Source organism: Cnephaeus nilssonii (assembly GCF_951640355.1).
Source record: "Cnephaeus nilssonii genome assembly, chromosome: 9".
NCBI classification, from domain to species: Eukaryota; Metazoa; Chordata; class Mammalia; order Chiroptera; family Vespertilionidae; genus Cnephaeus; species Cnephaeus nilssonii.
Window position 1 is genome coordinate 72,778,220 of NC_137080.1, and position 14,717 is coordinate 72,792,936.

At 39.3% G+C, this 14,717-nt stretch overlaps 1 protein-coding gene across 1 annotated transcript in view; it reads right to left on the reverse strand.

The window, feature by feature from the left end:
• Positions 1-14,717, reverse strand: part of PRIM2 (DNA primase subunit 2) — a 288,462-nt gene that overhangs the window by 114,107 nt on the left and 159,638 nt on the right. The window contains exon 8 of the mRNA XM_079780542.1: positions 12,384-12,451. Coding sequence (XP_079636668.1) covers positions 12,384-12,451 — 68 coding nt within the window. The remainder of the gene's footprint in view (positions 1-12,383; positions 12,452-14,717) is intronic.

A 14,717-nucleotide genomic window follows, 5' to 3' on the forward strand; every position in this document is an offset into this window, starting at 1 on the left:
GCTTCTGAGATCAGCTAGCCCAAGTTTATGGTATTCTAGGATTACCTCCTCACATTTGCTCTCTAATAACAGTACAGAATCAAGGACACAATGTCTTTAGGGTTTTGGTGGGGACTTGGGGAGGGAGAGAAATCAAACAAATGAATAAAATAAACAAATGAACAAATAAAGAAGATCATTTTGGCTAGTGATGTCGCTTGTGAAGAAAACGGAGTAAGGTAATATCAAAGCACTGGGGTGACTTCACGAAGGGTGGTTGGGGACAGACCTCTGTAAGATCTGGGAAGACACGCTCTTGTGCTCGTGGGATGACTATACCTATGGGCCCCCTTTAGACTGTATGATGCAGTATGTCAAGGACCAAGGTAAGGTAGCTTAAGTAAAAACTGACTTTTTAATTTATTTTATGTTATCTTTTATAGAACTATTTTCTAAATAGTAATTGTAAACAATTGAGGGGACATTAAACCTTTAATGAGTCTTGGTAGTCTGTCTTTTCTCAGCCCAATTTATCCAGTTTTGTTTGTTTTTACTCTGGGTGAATAAAGTCAATTGTGTCAGGAACACCAGGTCTTCTTAGATTAAATATTTAGACTCGCAAGATTACCACAGGCCACACATGGCAATGTTAGAGAAGACTGGAGAAAACCAAGCAACGCTTAGAGAAATGGAGTTACACTTTATTATTATTATTATTATTATTATTATCATTATCATTATCATTATTACGCATGGGCCCAGAGAAAAATGTTTTTCAAATTCTGGGCAGCAACATGGAGGAAGTTGTCCCTTTTTATATCTTTTTCAGTCCTTTGTCTCCCAAATATGGGTTTTCCGGTCCCCTTTGCAAGTTCTTAAAGAGCCCTATGTGCTGGGGCTTTGAGACCTCAACCAAAGGCCTGGCCTGGCGCCAGCACTGATAACTTTGCCTGGGCAAGGTTTATAAACAGGTCTTGCAGGACCGGACAATTAAAGGGGCAGTGACTAGATTCAGATTGCGAGCTCGCAAAATGTCTCTTTTTCCCCATCAGCATCAGCTGACTCCGAGAGATCCAGCACTGGAATCACAGCTGGCCGGCAGCTCCAAGCTTTCCTAGTCCCCGGGACTTCTTGCTACAGTCCTGTACAGGTGGACAGCTCATGTGGAAGGAGGCAAAATTCACACCAGCAAGTGCAGGCGCTGCCCTGGTATAGGAGCCTCATGACCCTCAAAAGCCAGTTTCTAATGACACCTCCATACGTATAACTTCCAGGGCCACCTCAGAGCTGGAACTCTGGAGTCCATTAATCTAAAAACCATTACTGTGATTTTTTTCAAAAAAATATAATTATCTAAATGTATTTCAAATATGACACAGGTCTATGCTATCTAATCAAGTACTCATTAGCTACTACTGGCTACTGAAATTTTAATTTTAATTAATTAAAATTTAATAAAACTTAAAAACACATTAGCCATATTTCAAGCATTCAAGAGCTATGTGGTTACTGGCTGTTGGATGGAGCGGCACAGGTAAAGAACATTTCCATCAGCCTAGAAGGTTCCACTGCACAGCACTCAACAAGTTACCTTTCAGCTGCTAACATGTCACAGTAACTACCACAGTGCTTTCTTGGGCTTTTTAAGAAAGTTATTCCCTGTATCCAGGGGGAAAGTTAGGGAGAGGGGGGTAGATAAGAAATCAAACGAAGGACTTGTATGCATGCATATAAGCATAAACAATGGACGCAAAACTCTGGGGGGTGAGGGCATGTGTGGGTGTGGGGTGGGGGGGGTAATGGTAAGATATGTACACATATAATACCTCAATAAAAAATAAAAAAAAGAAATATTAGGGGGAACACTTTGTAAAGGATATGACTGTCTAACCACTATGCCGTATACCTGAAACTAATACAAAAATAATATTAAATGTAAACTGCAATGAAAAAAAAAATCATTAAGAAAATATAAAACATAAAAAACAAAAAAAAACAACAACAAAAAAATAAACTGTGGCTCACCAAAAAAAAAAAAAAGAAAAGAAAGAAAGTTATTCCCTGTATCAGCAGCATCATTTTCTCTTTTGTTGGCACGTGAGGCGTAACACAGTATAAAATAACTAATTTTCTTTATTATTATCTAAAGGACTTTCAATGTTTTAAAGAAATCCAATGAGTGAAGAATAGGAAACTGCAGATTTAAAAAAAAAAAATGCTGAAAAATATAATCATAGATTTTGCTTTCCAGGAAGACTGCTAGTATCCACATCCCAGAAATCCCTGAAGAAAGTTTGGAGTCAGAGGGCTAACGGAAATCTAGAATGTCTCATTGGGGACAAGCTGCAAGAGTACCGTGACACATGAGGCCTCGTTATCGCCTTGATACTGTGTTCCCAGAGCCATGTACCTCTACTTTGCTAAATCATCATAATTTATTGAAATTACTTGAGCTAAAATTCTTCTTTTCTGTGATCAGAAAGACCTATAAGGGCAACATAAATACATATCCCTAGAACATACACCATGTCTAGCACCAAGTAGGAGTTCCATTTAATATGTGTTAAATGAATGATAAATAAACTCTTAGGAGGCTAAAAAGTTTGTGACCATATATTTACTAAATACCTCTCATACCAAAGTACCTCCACAAGTTGCAGCCACGACATACAACTTCATTACAAAGTCTAATGTTTGCAAAGGTATATATTTGCCTTGGCTAGCTAGCCATTCAGAGATAGGAAAGATTTTCCTGCCTTCTTTCTATGTCATTAAAAAGAAAATCAGTAACTTATTTATATTTCTGTGAAAATCATTTGTTAAACCTTTCATTAACTTTAAAACATGTTAAGCTAGCGACGTGAATTAAGATAACCAAAAAACTCTAGGGAAATTTAACAGTGGTGGTTTACTTGAAACACTGAAGAAAAGTGATGCAACAATCTGTTTTAAACACCCCAAAAGAAAACCCTTCCTGTTAAGCAGATCAATGATCCTTTAAAAATGTTCACACTAATCCCTGGACCCTGTGAATATGTTAGGTCACATGGCAAAAGGGACTGTGCAGATGTGATTAAGATTAAGGACCTTGAGACGGGAGATTATCCAGGATATTCATGTGGATCAATCTAATCTCATGAGCCTGACAGCAGAAAATGTTCCTGGGTGGAAGCAGAGCGATATAGCGGAAGGGGAGGTCAGAGAGATTCGGAGCATGAGGAGGACTGATGCTCCGTTGCTGCTCTGAGAGGGGACCCATGTGCAAGGACCCTCAGGGCACATGGGAAGCATCAGAAGGAATGTGGGCAGCCTCTGGGGCAAAGATGGTTCCTGCTTGACAGCCAGCAATGAAATAGGACCTCAGTCCTACAACTGCAAGGAACTAAAAATCCAGGCAATAACATGAATAAGCCTGGGAGCAGATTCTTCCTGAGTCTCCAGTAAGGACCACAGCCCTGCTGACATCCTGAGTTTAGCTCAGTGAGACCCATGTCAGATGTCTAACCTACAAAACTGTATGAAAATATATTTGTGTTGTTTTACTCCACTAAATCTGTGGTCACTTCTTATGGCTCCAACAGAAGGTTCCAATCTAGATGCACTAATAAGGTTTAAATTTCATATTTTTCAAGTCACTGGTTCACTTGTTAAAAACTCTGCCACCTTCTCACCTGGGCAACATGACACCATTAGAATAATGAACTCTCTTGGCCCTACCTGGTTTGGTTCAGTGAATAGAGCATCAGCCTGCGGACTCAAGGGTCCCAGGTTCGATTACGGTCAAGGGCACATACCTCGATTGCAGGCTCCTCCCCAGCCCGGGCCCTGTTCAGGGCGAGTGCAGGAGGCAACCAATCGATGTGTTTCTCTCACATCGATGTTGCTCTCTGTCTTTCCCTCTCTCTTCCACTCTCTCTAAAAAATTAAAAAATAAATCAATGAAAGAAAAAAATATATTATTTAAAAAAAAGAATAATGAACTTGTATCTTCAAAGCTATGCATCACCTAGTTTGCTGCTGCTCTTTGTTCTTATCTCCATCTGCTGGAAAACATCTATGCTACAATTTTTCTTCACAGGTTTAATTCAACCAAAGAAGCCTAAATACCCCATAAAATGGGAATGGCTAAGTAGATCTATCCCTTCTCAGCTGAATATTATAAAGTCAGTTATAATTAAAGCCATGAAAACCAATTTTTTACTTTATTACATAGTTATATATTAAGTTAAAAAAGTTTTTAAAAGTTTACCCACTTTAATTATAATTACATAAAAATATACGTAGAGATTACAACAAACGCCTAGCAGCAGTTGTATTGGTGAGGTAGGATTCGTTTCTTCTATTTTTTCAATTTTACATACTGTGCTTATAAATTTTATCATAAACAATAAAATGACATTAAATTGGTAACAAAATCACGTATAGGTACTACCTCTCACGAAAGATTTCCCACCTCTCTCTTTACATGATTAAGCTGGAGCATTAATGCACTGCAGCTCTGTGGGCTAGAGCAGAGGTGTGTGTGTGTGTTAGAATACAGGTATAAACATCTCAAATTAAGGGACAACATCTATCAACTCCTTTGTACTTAATCAGAGTATACTACAGTGCCCTTAACACAATGGGTTGATTTTAACAAAATGCTAACTCTTGACAAGTACATCTCTAAGAAGGCATGCACATTTTCCATACAGATGCGGGGGGTGGGGGGGAGGGAGAAGGGGATAATTCAAAGACAATAAATAATGGAAAATATATTACTTATAATGTATTAATATATTATAAGTTACCTGAAAAGCCTTCACAATGATCACGCTTGTTATTGCTGCACATAGGAAAATAAATAGTTGAAGGGACTGCCAAGAGGCTGGACACAGGTGATGAGGAAGAGCTGACAAACACCTGAAGCCTGTGGACCATGCTCATGAGGCTTTCATTTCAGCCCTCAGCTGGTGGGAATCCCTGTCTACTGAACCTTTTTCTAGCACAGGAATGCCCACACGATTTTCTGATTTCAAAATGAGCACTAGTTCAAAAAGAGAATATTGAGAACTGTACCACTATGGATACTGGCAAAAGCTTTCTTACAGAGGTTTCATTTCTGATATAAAAATCTTTGAGAGCATATTCTTTACAGGAATAAAGAGAAACATGCATATTAACCAAATGTACTGCATTAGAAAAACAGTCACAAAAACAGTCTGTAATAACATAATACCAACTGAGTAAAGATGCTTTCATCATTTTTAATGATTTTAAATTAAAGGTCAATATAAACATCTGCTTACAAATTCAGGATGCATCACAAGTTAATCCATGCGATACAATGTATTTACTATGGGCAATCTTCTCATTGCTAGTTTGTTTTATCCTTTATTTCTACTTCATTGTTGAGCTAAAATGTGCTAATATAATTAGGAAAATTGTATAACAAATACATGTTTTTTAAATTATTCTTTAATAGAGGAGAAAAAAATTAAATAAAAGCAACTATTAAAGTGACTGCTGTCCCCCATTCATTTCATACCTTGAGGCAGAGGTGTGAGGAGGACTGCGTCACTATAGGAAATGGAGTTATTTTTAAGGGAAGAAATCTCAATCACACAACTGAAGTTATTGCATGTGGAATGTAGGCTGCAAGTTTTCCTCTCTAGTCTCACCTGTTTATACCCGGCATTTGTAAGTGATGTAATACATAAAAATAATAATCTTTAACATACACCCCGGAGAGTCTAATCTACATTATAAAAGGCCAGGGGCCGTCATGACATAAACGACCAGACGGATGACCAGTCACCAGGAAGTGCATGGAGCACCTCTCAGTCCCTCCCCTGCAGCCCACAGGCTCCTATCACAGCAAGGCAGGCGGCCGGCAGGCGGGTGGGGTCGGGGTGGGGGTGAGGTGAGCATGGCAGCTGCAGATCAGGCCCAGAGAGAGAGGTCTGAAGAGAGAGGCAGGGCCTGATCAGCAGCTGCCGTGGAGGCTGCGGTCCAGGCCCCGAGAGAGGCCCGGAGAAAGGCCTGCAGGGCCTGATCTGCACCTGCCATGGAGGCTGTGGATCAGGCCCAGAGATGCTGACTGGCATAGAAACCGACCAATCAGAACCAAATCTGGGTGAACTGCGAGGAGTCAATGGCTGCCTAGGAGGCAGAGCTTTTGACGCTAACTGGCATAGAAACCGACCAATCAGAACCTACTCTGGGTGAACTGCAAAGGCAGAACCTAAGATGGGGACTGAGGAGGGGTTTTAAGGGCAACAGCTGTTTGGTGTAAGATGTAAGAAAGTGGTTCAATTTTTTAATGACCAGTTTGGCAGTATAGTGAATATGGCTGTCTATCAGTCCAGATATAGGGATTATGTATTTTTGTCTGCCAAGAGCATCTCCTCCTGCTGAAAAAGGTTTTTCCCCCTATTTAAGCAATCCTATCCTATATAATCTATCTATACTAATAAAAGGGTAATATGCTAATTAGACCAGCTTGACCGGCCATCTTCCGGACGTCCTACTTCCTTCCGGACAAAGCCATGGTGGTGGAGGCCAAGGCAGAGGCAGTTAGGGGTGATCAGGCTGGCAGGGGAGGGAAGCTGGGGGCGAGATGAGGCCTGCAGGGGATGGCAGTTGGGGGCAACCAGGCCAACAGGGGAAGGCCACTGGGGGCGACCAGGTTGGCAGGGAGGGCAGTTGGGGGCAACCAGACCAGCAGGGGAGGGCAGTTGGGGGCAATCAGGCCAGCAGGGAAGGGCAGTTGGGGGTGACCAGGCCAGCAGGGAAGCAGTTAGGGGAGCGGGCAGAGGTGATTAGGGGCAATCAGGCAGGCAGGCAGAGGCAGTTAGGGGCGATCAGGCAGGCAGGCAGAGAGGTTAGGGGTGATCAGGCAGGCAGGCAAAGTGGTTAGGGGCAATCAGGCAGGCAGGCAGGTGAGCAATTAGGAGCCAGCGGTCCCAGATTGCGAGAGTGATGTCCGACTGCCAGTTTAGGCCCTGTGGGATCCGGCCTAAACCAGCAGTCAGACATCCCCCAGGCTGGGCTGAGGGAACCCTCCCATGCACAAATTTCGTGCACCGGGCCTCTAGTACTATTATATAAAAAGTATCCGGGGATATCCTCATTAAGGTAGCAAAGATATTTATGAACAATAAACTTCTACATTCACAGAAACATATCCCAACACCTTTATATATATCTAAATTAAAACATCAGTACACTACACAGTTGATCCTAGAAAATGCAGTGAGAATGACAATAAAGTCACACTGAGATGTAGACTCATTAGATAACATATCTAATGATATGTGACTTGAAAGCAGAAACAATGGTTTACACAAATTCTCTCTGGCACTTCAGAATTTGACATTTTGGGGTAAGTCTAAGCAAGTTTATTTCTTCCAGTCGAGAAGTTCTTGGCATAAATTTTCAAAAGCAGTCAAGTCTTATAAAATAATCCATGCATCTCTTTTGAGGAAGTGTAGTTCACTTAAAAAATCAGATTTTAACATGAACTTCCTGAGGCTCCATCAGCAAACTTTAAAATAGGGATGATGATAAATTACCATCTATTGCCCTCACTGGGTTTTTCTGAATATAAACTAAAGGACTTTATACGCTCTTGCCAGTTTGATTTCTTGGTCCCATCTCTCCTTTTACCTCTTCTAACAACTTCCTTCTTCAATTATTTCATCTGCCAGAAATATAATTTCTCACTTAATCTATAAATAGGTTCATATTTTCAATCTTAAGGAAAAGTAAGCCACTTCTTCAACCATGAAGCTCATTGGAAGAGGATATAGTCCTCTTACCTTCCCTGCTCTACCAAGAGTAGCCTACACACCCTGTATCTTCACAGCCTCGATTCTCATTTACTCTTAGACTCCTCAAGGGAATCAGACTTGCCTCTGTAACATCACAACGTTGTGGCTAAGCCACCAGTGGCTCCCGTGTGCCTAATCCAACTGACATCATGTAGTTCTGACCTGACTTTCCTAGGGCATTTGACAGTGTTTACCTTTCCGTTTTAAAATCTTCCCCTTAGTATTTTTGACACCACTATCCCTTGCTATGTTCCTGTCTCATTCAAGATTCCTCCCTGGTATTTCTACTGGGTTTTCTCTTGTAACTCGTCTCCTCCTTCCATTGCTGCCCATCACAAGTCACTTAAACACTGGTGTTCTACGGGTTCTATTCAGACACTTCCCCTTTGCTTGTCACTCTATACTCTCTCCCTCAGTGATGTCAACCATTCCCCTGATTTTAACCAGCACCCATATACTGATGGTTAGCAAATGTCTCTCTCTGGTATAAACCTCACTCTTAAACTATGGTTTATATTCAGCTACTTACTAAACATCCCCTGCGTCCCGCATATGCTCCACAGGCAACTCAAGTTTAAAATGTCTGAAACTACTAAATTTATAATCTCAGTAGTCACCTTCATTCCCTAATCCCCTGTCTTCCTTTATTCTCCTTCTTAGTTAAGACAACATCATCATCCAAGTGAGATGAAAGTTCAGGCCAATCTGCATACCCACTGGGGACACTACAGTGCTAAGAGTATGGAATCCTAAACCAGGAATTCATAACACCATTGCTTAAGGAAATAATTCCAGGAGGCACACAGTTCAATTCATAAAATTAAGTATTTTGTGCTTTAATTCTTAATAGAAAGGTTTACAAACTTTGTAATGTGTTTAAGTGTCTATCTTTCAAATGAAATCAAAACTGTAAATTCCTTGAGAACAGAAATTGTCTATTTTTTAAATTCCAACCAAATAATAGGCTCACTTTTACTAATAAATGGATGGATGCTACTAGTGAATACAATTAAGTTTGTATTTCCCTAAGATATTAAAGCAAAATGTTTTTCTGTGCTTAGTTTAACTTTTGACTAATCCCTGGACCCTGTGAATATGTTAGGTCACATGGCAAAAGGGACTATCGTCTCTACATTCTGGAAATAATATATATTTTTAAGCAATATCTAGGATTTTTAGGGTGGCAAAATGTTATATTTTTGAGCCTTTAAATCTTGTAAAATGATTTGAGAATTTCTCTGTATTGCTACTTCAATTTTTAAAGGTATTTGTACCATCATCCTAAATTAGTTTTATTGACAAATTTAATTAAAATGCTATTCATCATTCCACTTTGATCATTAGGGCACTGAACAAAATTAGATCTAATAATGATTTGAGTCTCAACCTCCTGTCCATCCCCTCTAGGTAACATTAAACATTACAGTTCATGCAAATCAATGATGATTATTTTTCCCTAACAAGATTATCATTAGAATTTCTCAAACCAAATAGTATGCATTCCTATTGTGACCTAAGCACAAGGGAGGTAAAAGAAAAACATTATATTCAGACAGCCGAAAGAGACAATCCAACATGATTGAAAGCCATATCACAAGGTTACTTTGTACAACAGGAAATGTCAAACTATGCACATCAACTGTCACCCTCCATACAGATGTCTCTGACATGGTAATAAAATGAGAAACCATTTGGTTTAATAATAATAAAAAAGCAACACCAGTTGGTGCATATTACATGTAGCATCTAGCCCTGGTTGCCTAGCAACCAGTCCTGAGTGAACTGCATGGAGAATGAACGCCCAAACGAATGTACAGTTTGTGCAAGTTTCAAGGACTCAAAGAGACATGTCAGTAGTTAATCTAAATTCTAGTTGACAATTACCATACTGAGGTGGAGGCAGGAAAATCCATCATTATCGCACAGAATTGAGCATTAACTAGAGGTATGATTCAGCCCTTTTAGGTTTATACCTTCTATACAGTGGTTTTATAGGAAATACTGTGACAATGTGATTTACAAATTATAAAACTATGCATAAGTAAAAGCAAAACATTAATGCTAAAAGGCACATTCATTCACTCAACAAAACACATATTAAATACCTATCATGTCCCAGCCACTGGAAACACAAATATGAAAGTCACTTCCCAAGCTCTCAAGCAGCTCATTTTAACGGAGTAAACAGACAATTATAACATCATAAGTTCTGTAATACAGATGTAGCCATAGGGTATTGTAGAAATACATATAAAAAACATCAAATGCTGACTGAGGGGAAGGGGATGGGGACTAAATGGGGACACGAGCCATATCTTAAAGGACAAGCAAAAGTTAGTCAAATTATAAAAGTGGCGAAGGGGAGGGAAGATTCCAGGCAGAAGGAAAACATTTACAAGGGCACAGAGGTGAGTAAGTGTGCTGTCTTAGAGCAACTTCAAGGCCTTTGGTGGCACTAGAAGTTGGGGTACCGGTACTAAACGAAGAGTCCAAAGCAACAAGCCAGGCTCCTTCCAGAAGAACCTCATATGTCAGGCTAAGAAGTCCAGACTTCATCAAAATGAAATCGAGGAGATAGAATGGTTTTAAGCCAGGGAACAATATAATCACTCTGGCACTGATGTGATATATTTTAGAGAAGGCAAAACTGGTGTCAGGGAGAACAGATAAGAAGCTACTATAAGAAGACAGATACTCGGGAGATAAAATCATTAACAGATTAGAACAAGCAGGAGAGGGGATTAGGGAAGTGACTCAAACATGATTCCCTACCACAATGCTCTAGAAAATTTAACAACTAGGTGTAATATTTATGATGCTCAGACCTGATGAAATGTTAGTCTGACCACCACCATCCCACGCCCTCCCCACCCCCCACCCCCCCGCCAAAAACAGTTATGCAGAGTTAAAAGTATCTATCTGAAAAGGAAAAGCTACTAGAGAGAAGAGTAGGAGAGGAAGAAAAAGGGGAAGGGAGGGAAGGAGAAAAAATAAAGAATACTAAAAGATACTGGAAATTAGTATCCATCCAAATTTATAAACGAGAAGTGGCATTCTCAATTTTAAAAGAATAAAAAGAAAACACTATTGGTGCTTGGTTATATAAAATCTGAAAATGAAGGTATGCTGAATAACGCAACATAATAAAAAAATTGCAGAAAAAAAAGTTTGTAACAAATACAATGAAGAAATAATATCCTTTATATCTAAAGTACTTAAGATCAAATAAAAATCAAGAGATGCTATCAATAAATGGGGCAAAAATAAAGATAGTTAATCCCACCCCAAAATAAAAATGTTTTAAGATTATAATGTTTTTAAATTATTAATAATAAATGAAATGTACATGATCACAATATTATCTCTATGATTAACTATTAAGTTAGCAATGTTTTGGTTTAGGGTACAGTAACATGGGCAATCTGGTACAATATGAAAGTACAGGCCCATGTTACTGTACCCAGCTAGTTTAGGGTACAGTAACATGGGCAATCTGGTACAATATGAAAGTACAGGCAGAATAAGGTGTGTGTGTTTTTAAAGAATAGGTTTGGTTTTTAAAATCTTTATTGTTTAAAGTATTTTTTAACTTGTTTTTGTTGATTTTTAGAGAGGAAGGGAGAGGGAGAGAGAAAAACATCGATCAGCGGCCTTCTTACACGCCCTACCAGGGATTGTGCCCTGACTGAGAATTGAGCCAGCAAACTTTCAGTGCATGGGATGAGATCCAACCAACTAAGCCACACTGAAAAGGGCTAGAATAAGGTTTTTTGAAGAAAAAAAAAAAGTTTACTTAAATCTTTTAAATGGCTCATATGGTTTGACACAATAATTCCACTTCTGAACATCTATATTAAAGAAATGGTCAGAAACACAAATAAAGGTATACATATGACATTTTTTTATACTAGTGAAAAGAATTGGAAATTGTCTAAATGCCCCCCTCAGGGGATAAATATACTACAGTACATCTATACAAGAAAACTTCATGCAGTCACTAAAAAATATGTTTTTGGAGAGATTTGAATAACTAACAAAGTCTTACAATGTTTATTTTAAAAGGAAAAAATAGCAAATTATACAAAAGTATAATTTCAAGACTGGATTTTAAAACATTATAAAAGAATTATTCTGAGTAGTGCTGATGGGTTTTCTCTTTACCCTCTTGTATTTTCTAAGTTTGTGTTGTTGTTTTTAAATGAAGATACATTATTGTTGTATTTGGAAAGCAAATCCCTATTTCTCCTATGCCCCATAAAATATGTGGGGGTCCAAAAGTATGTGTTGGCCTTATATTTAAGTAAATAGCTCATTCCTTTGTGATTTTCTTGTAGCCGGTCATCTCTACTCATTTTAACTTAAACTTGTCAATTAGTTCTATATACTTTTATTAAATTAAAAGAGCTTTCTATAGTACCTAAAAGTCAAGGGTCGTAAGTGTATTGTATTAAAAATTCAACTTAAATCAATGAATTAAACCAAGAAAAAAAACAAAGCTCTTGGTAACTGAAGGGGTTTCACCCACTCTAATATGCTTTCCTCACTGTAAGGCCCTCTCATTTATAAGCATGACAGGGCGGCGCTCTCATTTACCTGAGGTGGTTAAGCAGAGGCTGTAGTCTCTCATCGGACTGCACAGCAGGCAAGGACCGGGCTGTTAACTAGAAACAGAGAACAGGGTTAGTCAGAACAGCAAAGGCCAAATACAAACAGGTCTGAACACTGGATGCAAAATAGAGGTGGGGAGGCAGAGGGAGACGGAGCGCTTAAAACGTAAGGACCATTTTCTTTTTTTTTAATCGGAGAATTGTATAGAAAGCTGATACATTACGTAATTCAAGCTAGCTCTATGGTTCTAAGTTTGAAGGGTATGTCATTGAGTTTACAAGTAAAGAAAAAGGAGGTAAAACAAAGAATATCATCTGAGTTCATGAAAAGGCCTCTAGTCATGAAAATATTATCTTTGTAAATAAAAATGGAAAAACTCCTAAATTTATAGCAACCCATCTTGTAGCACTGAACCCTGGGATGATGAAAAAATGGGGGAGAGAGACATTCATTTCTAGCTAAGCCACTGTGAAATTGGTTACGTGCAGAAGCACACACGCTACCATCCATTCCTCCGTTTTGACAACCACATTACTATAAGAGACTAAGAAGAGCTTTTACACAGAAAAAGAGCAACTCAAAATATTTAATATTGGCATACGATGCCAAATTGACCTAGGAAACAAAATGTGAGAGCCAAAGCCTTATTCTTAAATGCTGTGCATCAGGTTCACAGTAGAATCACGAACTGTGAGCCTCTGGTGGACTTCACTGCAATAATATTAAGTATATCTCTACCTATATCCATTTTTCTCTCTGTTCTTAAAAAAGTCATCTTGCGCTATAAGAATGTGACCCAAAGAAATTAAAAATATTCACCTAAAGTAATTAGATAGCTTGAAGTAACCTTAATAAAATACCAAAACAAAAATAAAAGATAAATTTCTTCTGGATTCAATTGCCAAAATAGTTTTTGTATTCTACTAACAAATCACTTGACAATTCACGAAAGAGAACTTTCCTTTAGACAAGCAACAAACTGAAATATATCCTTTGGTTTTATATAAGGTGTCTGTCCTCTGTAACTATTTCATACATTAGTTATAATTATCTAAAAACAGACATTTAATTCATCAAGCCTAATTTTCAATATTATGCAAATAAAATAAAACCATGCCCTTTAAAACATCTAATAAATACAATGTTGAACAAAATGCCACAGGTGAAGTCATTTTTATTAAATCATACCTAATAACAATACTGAAGAAAAATTCCCAATTTTATGCAAGTCAGCAAAGTTATAGACTAATTTAAAGTACAATTAAGTCAGACAATTAGTCAGCTGTGATTGTAGCACAACCAAAAGATTCTCTGTATCCCTAAGAAATTTTATAAAATGTTACCAAGGTATTACAAACAAAACACTTTAATACACCCTATACCTGCTAATGTCAAATCCCTTTACAAAATGTCATTTTCATTGTTTAAGAAATTTCATGTCTCAGAACCAATGCTATGCTCTGAAAAGATTAAAATAATTTATCTAGATATTTCAAAAGTCAATTTTCTGAAAATAGATGGAACACACAGACTGGATTTTCTTTAGTTACTTCTGTCAATCTATATAGCATGCTTGCTAATCAAACCATCTTTCCTAAATGAAAAATCACACCTCAATAACAGCAAACTATCTTTAAACTAGAGGCCTGGTGCACAAAATTCGTGCAGGGGGGCGGGTGGCCCTCAACCCGGCCTGCACCCTCTCCAATCCAGGACCCCCTCAGGGGATGTCCGACTGCCAGTTTAAACTGGCAGTCAGACATCCCTCTCGCAATCCAGGACCGCTGGCTCCTAACCACTTGCCTGCCAACCGGCTTGATCGCCGCCTAACCGCTCCCCTGTCAGCCTGATGGCCCCCAACTGCCCTCCCCTGCTGGCCTGATCACTCCTAACCACCTCTGCCTCAGCCACCAACACCATGGCTTTGTCAGGAAGGAAATCGGATGGTAGGAAGATGTCCATCTAACTAGCATATTACCCTTTTATTAGTATAGACTAGTGGCCCGGTGCACAAAATTCGTGCACGGTGGGGGTGTCCCTCAGCCCGGCCTGCACCCTCTCCAATCTGGGACCCCTCAAGGGATGTCTGACTGCTGATTCAGGCACGGTTCCTGTGGGATCAGGCCTAAACAGGCAGTCAGAAATCCCTCTCGCAATCCGGAACTGCTGGCTCCTAACTGCTCACATGCCTGCCTGCCTGATTGCCCCTAACCACTCTGCATGCTGGCCTGCTTGCCCCCAAATGGCCCCCACCCCGCCGACCTGATCACCCTAACTGCCCCACCTGCTGGCCTGCTTGCCCCCACCTGCCCTCCCCGC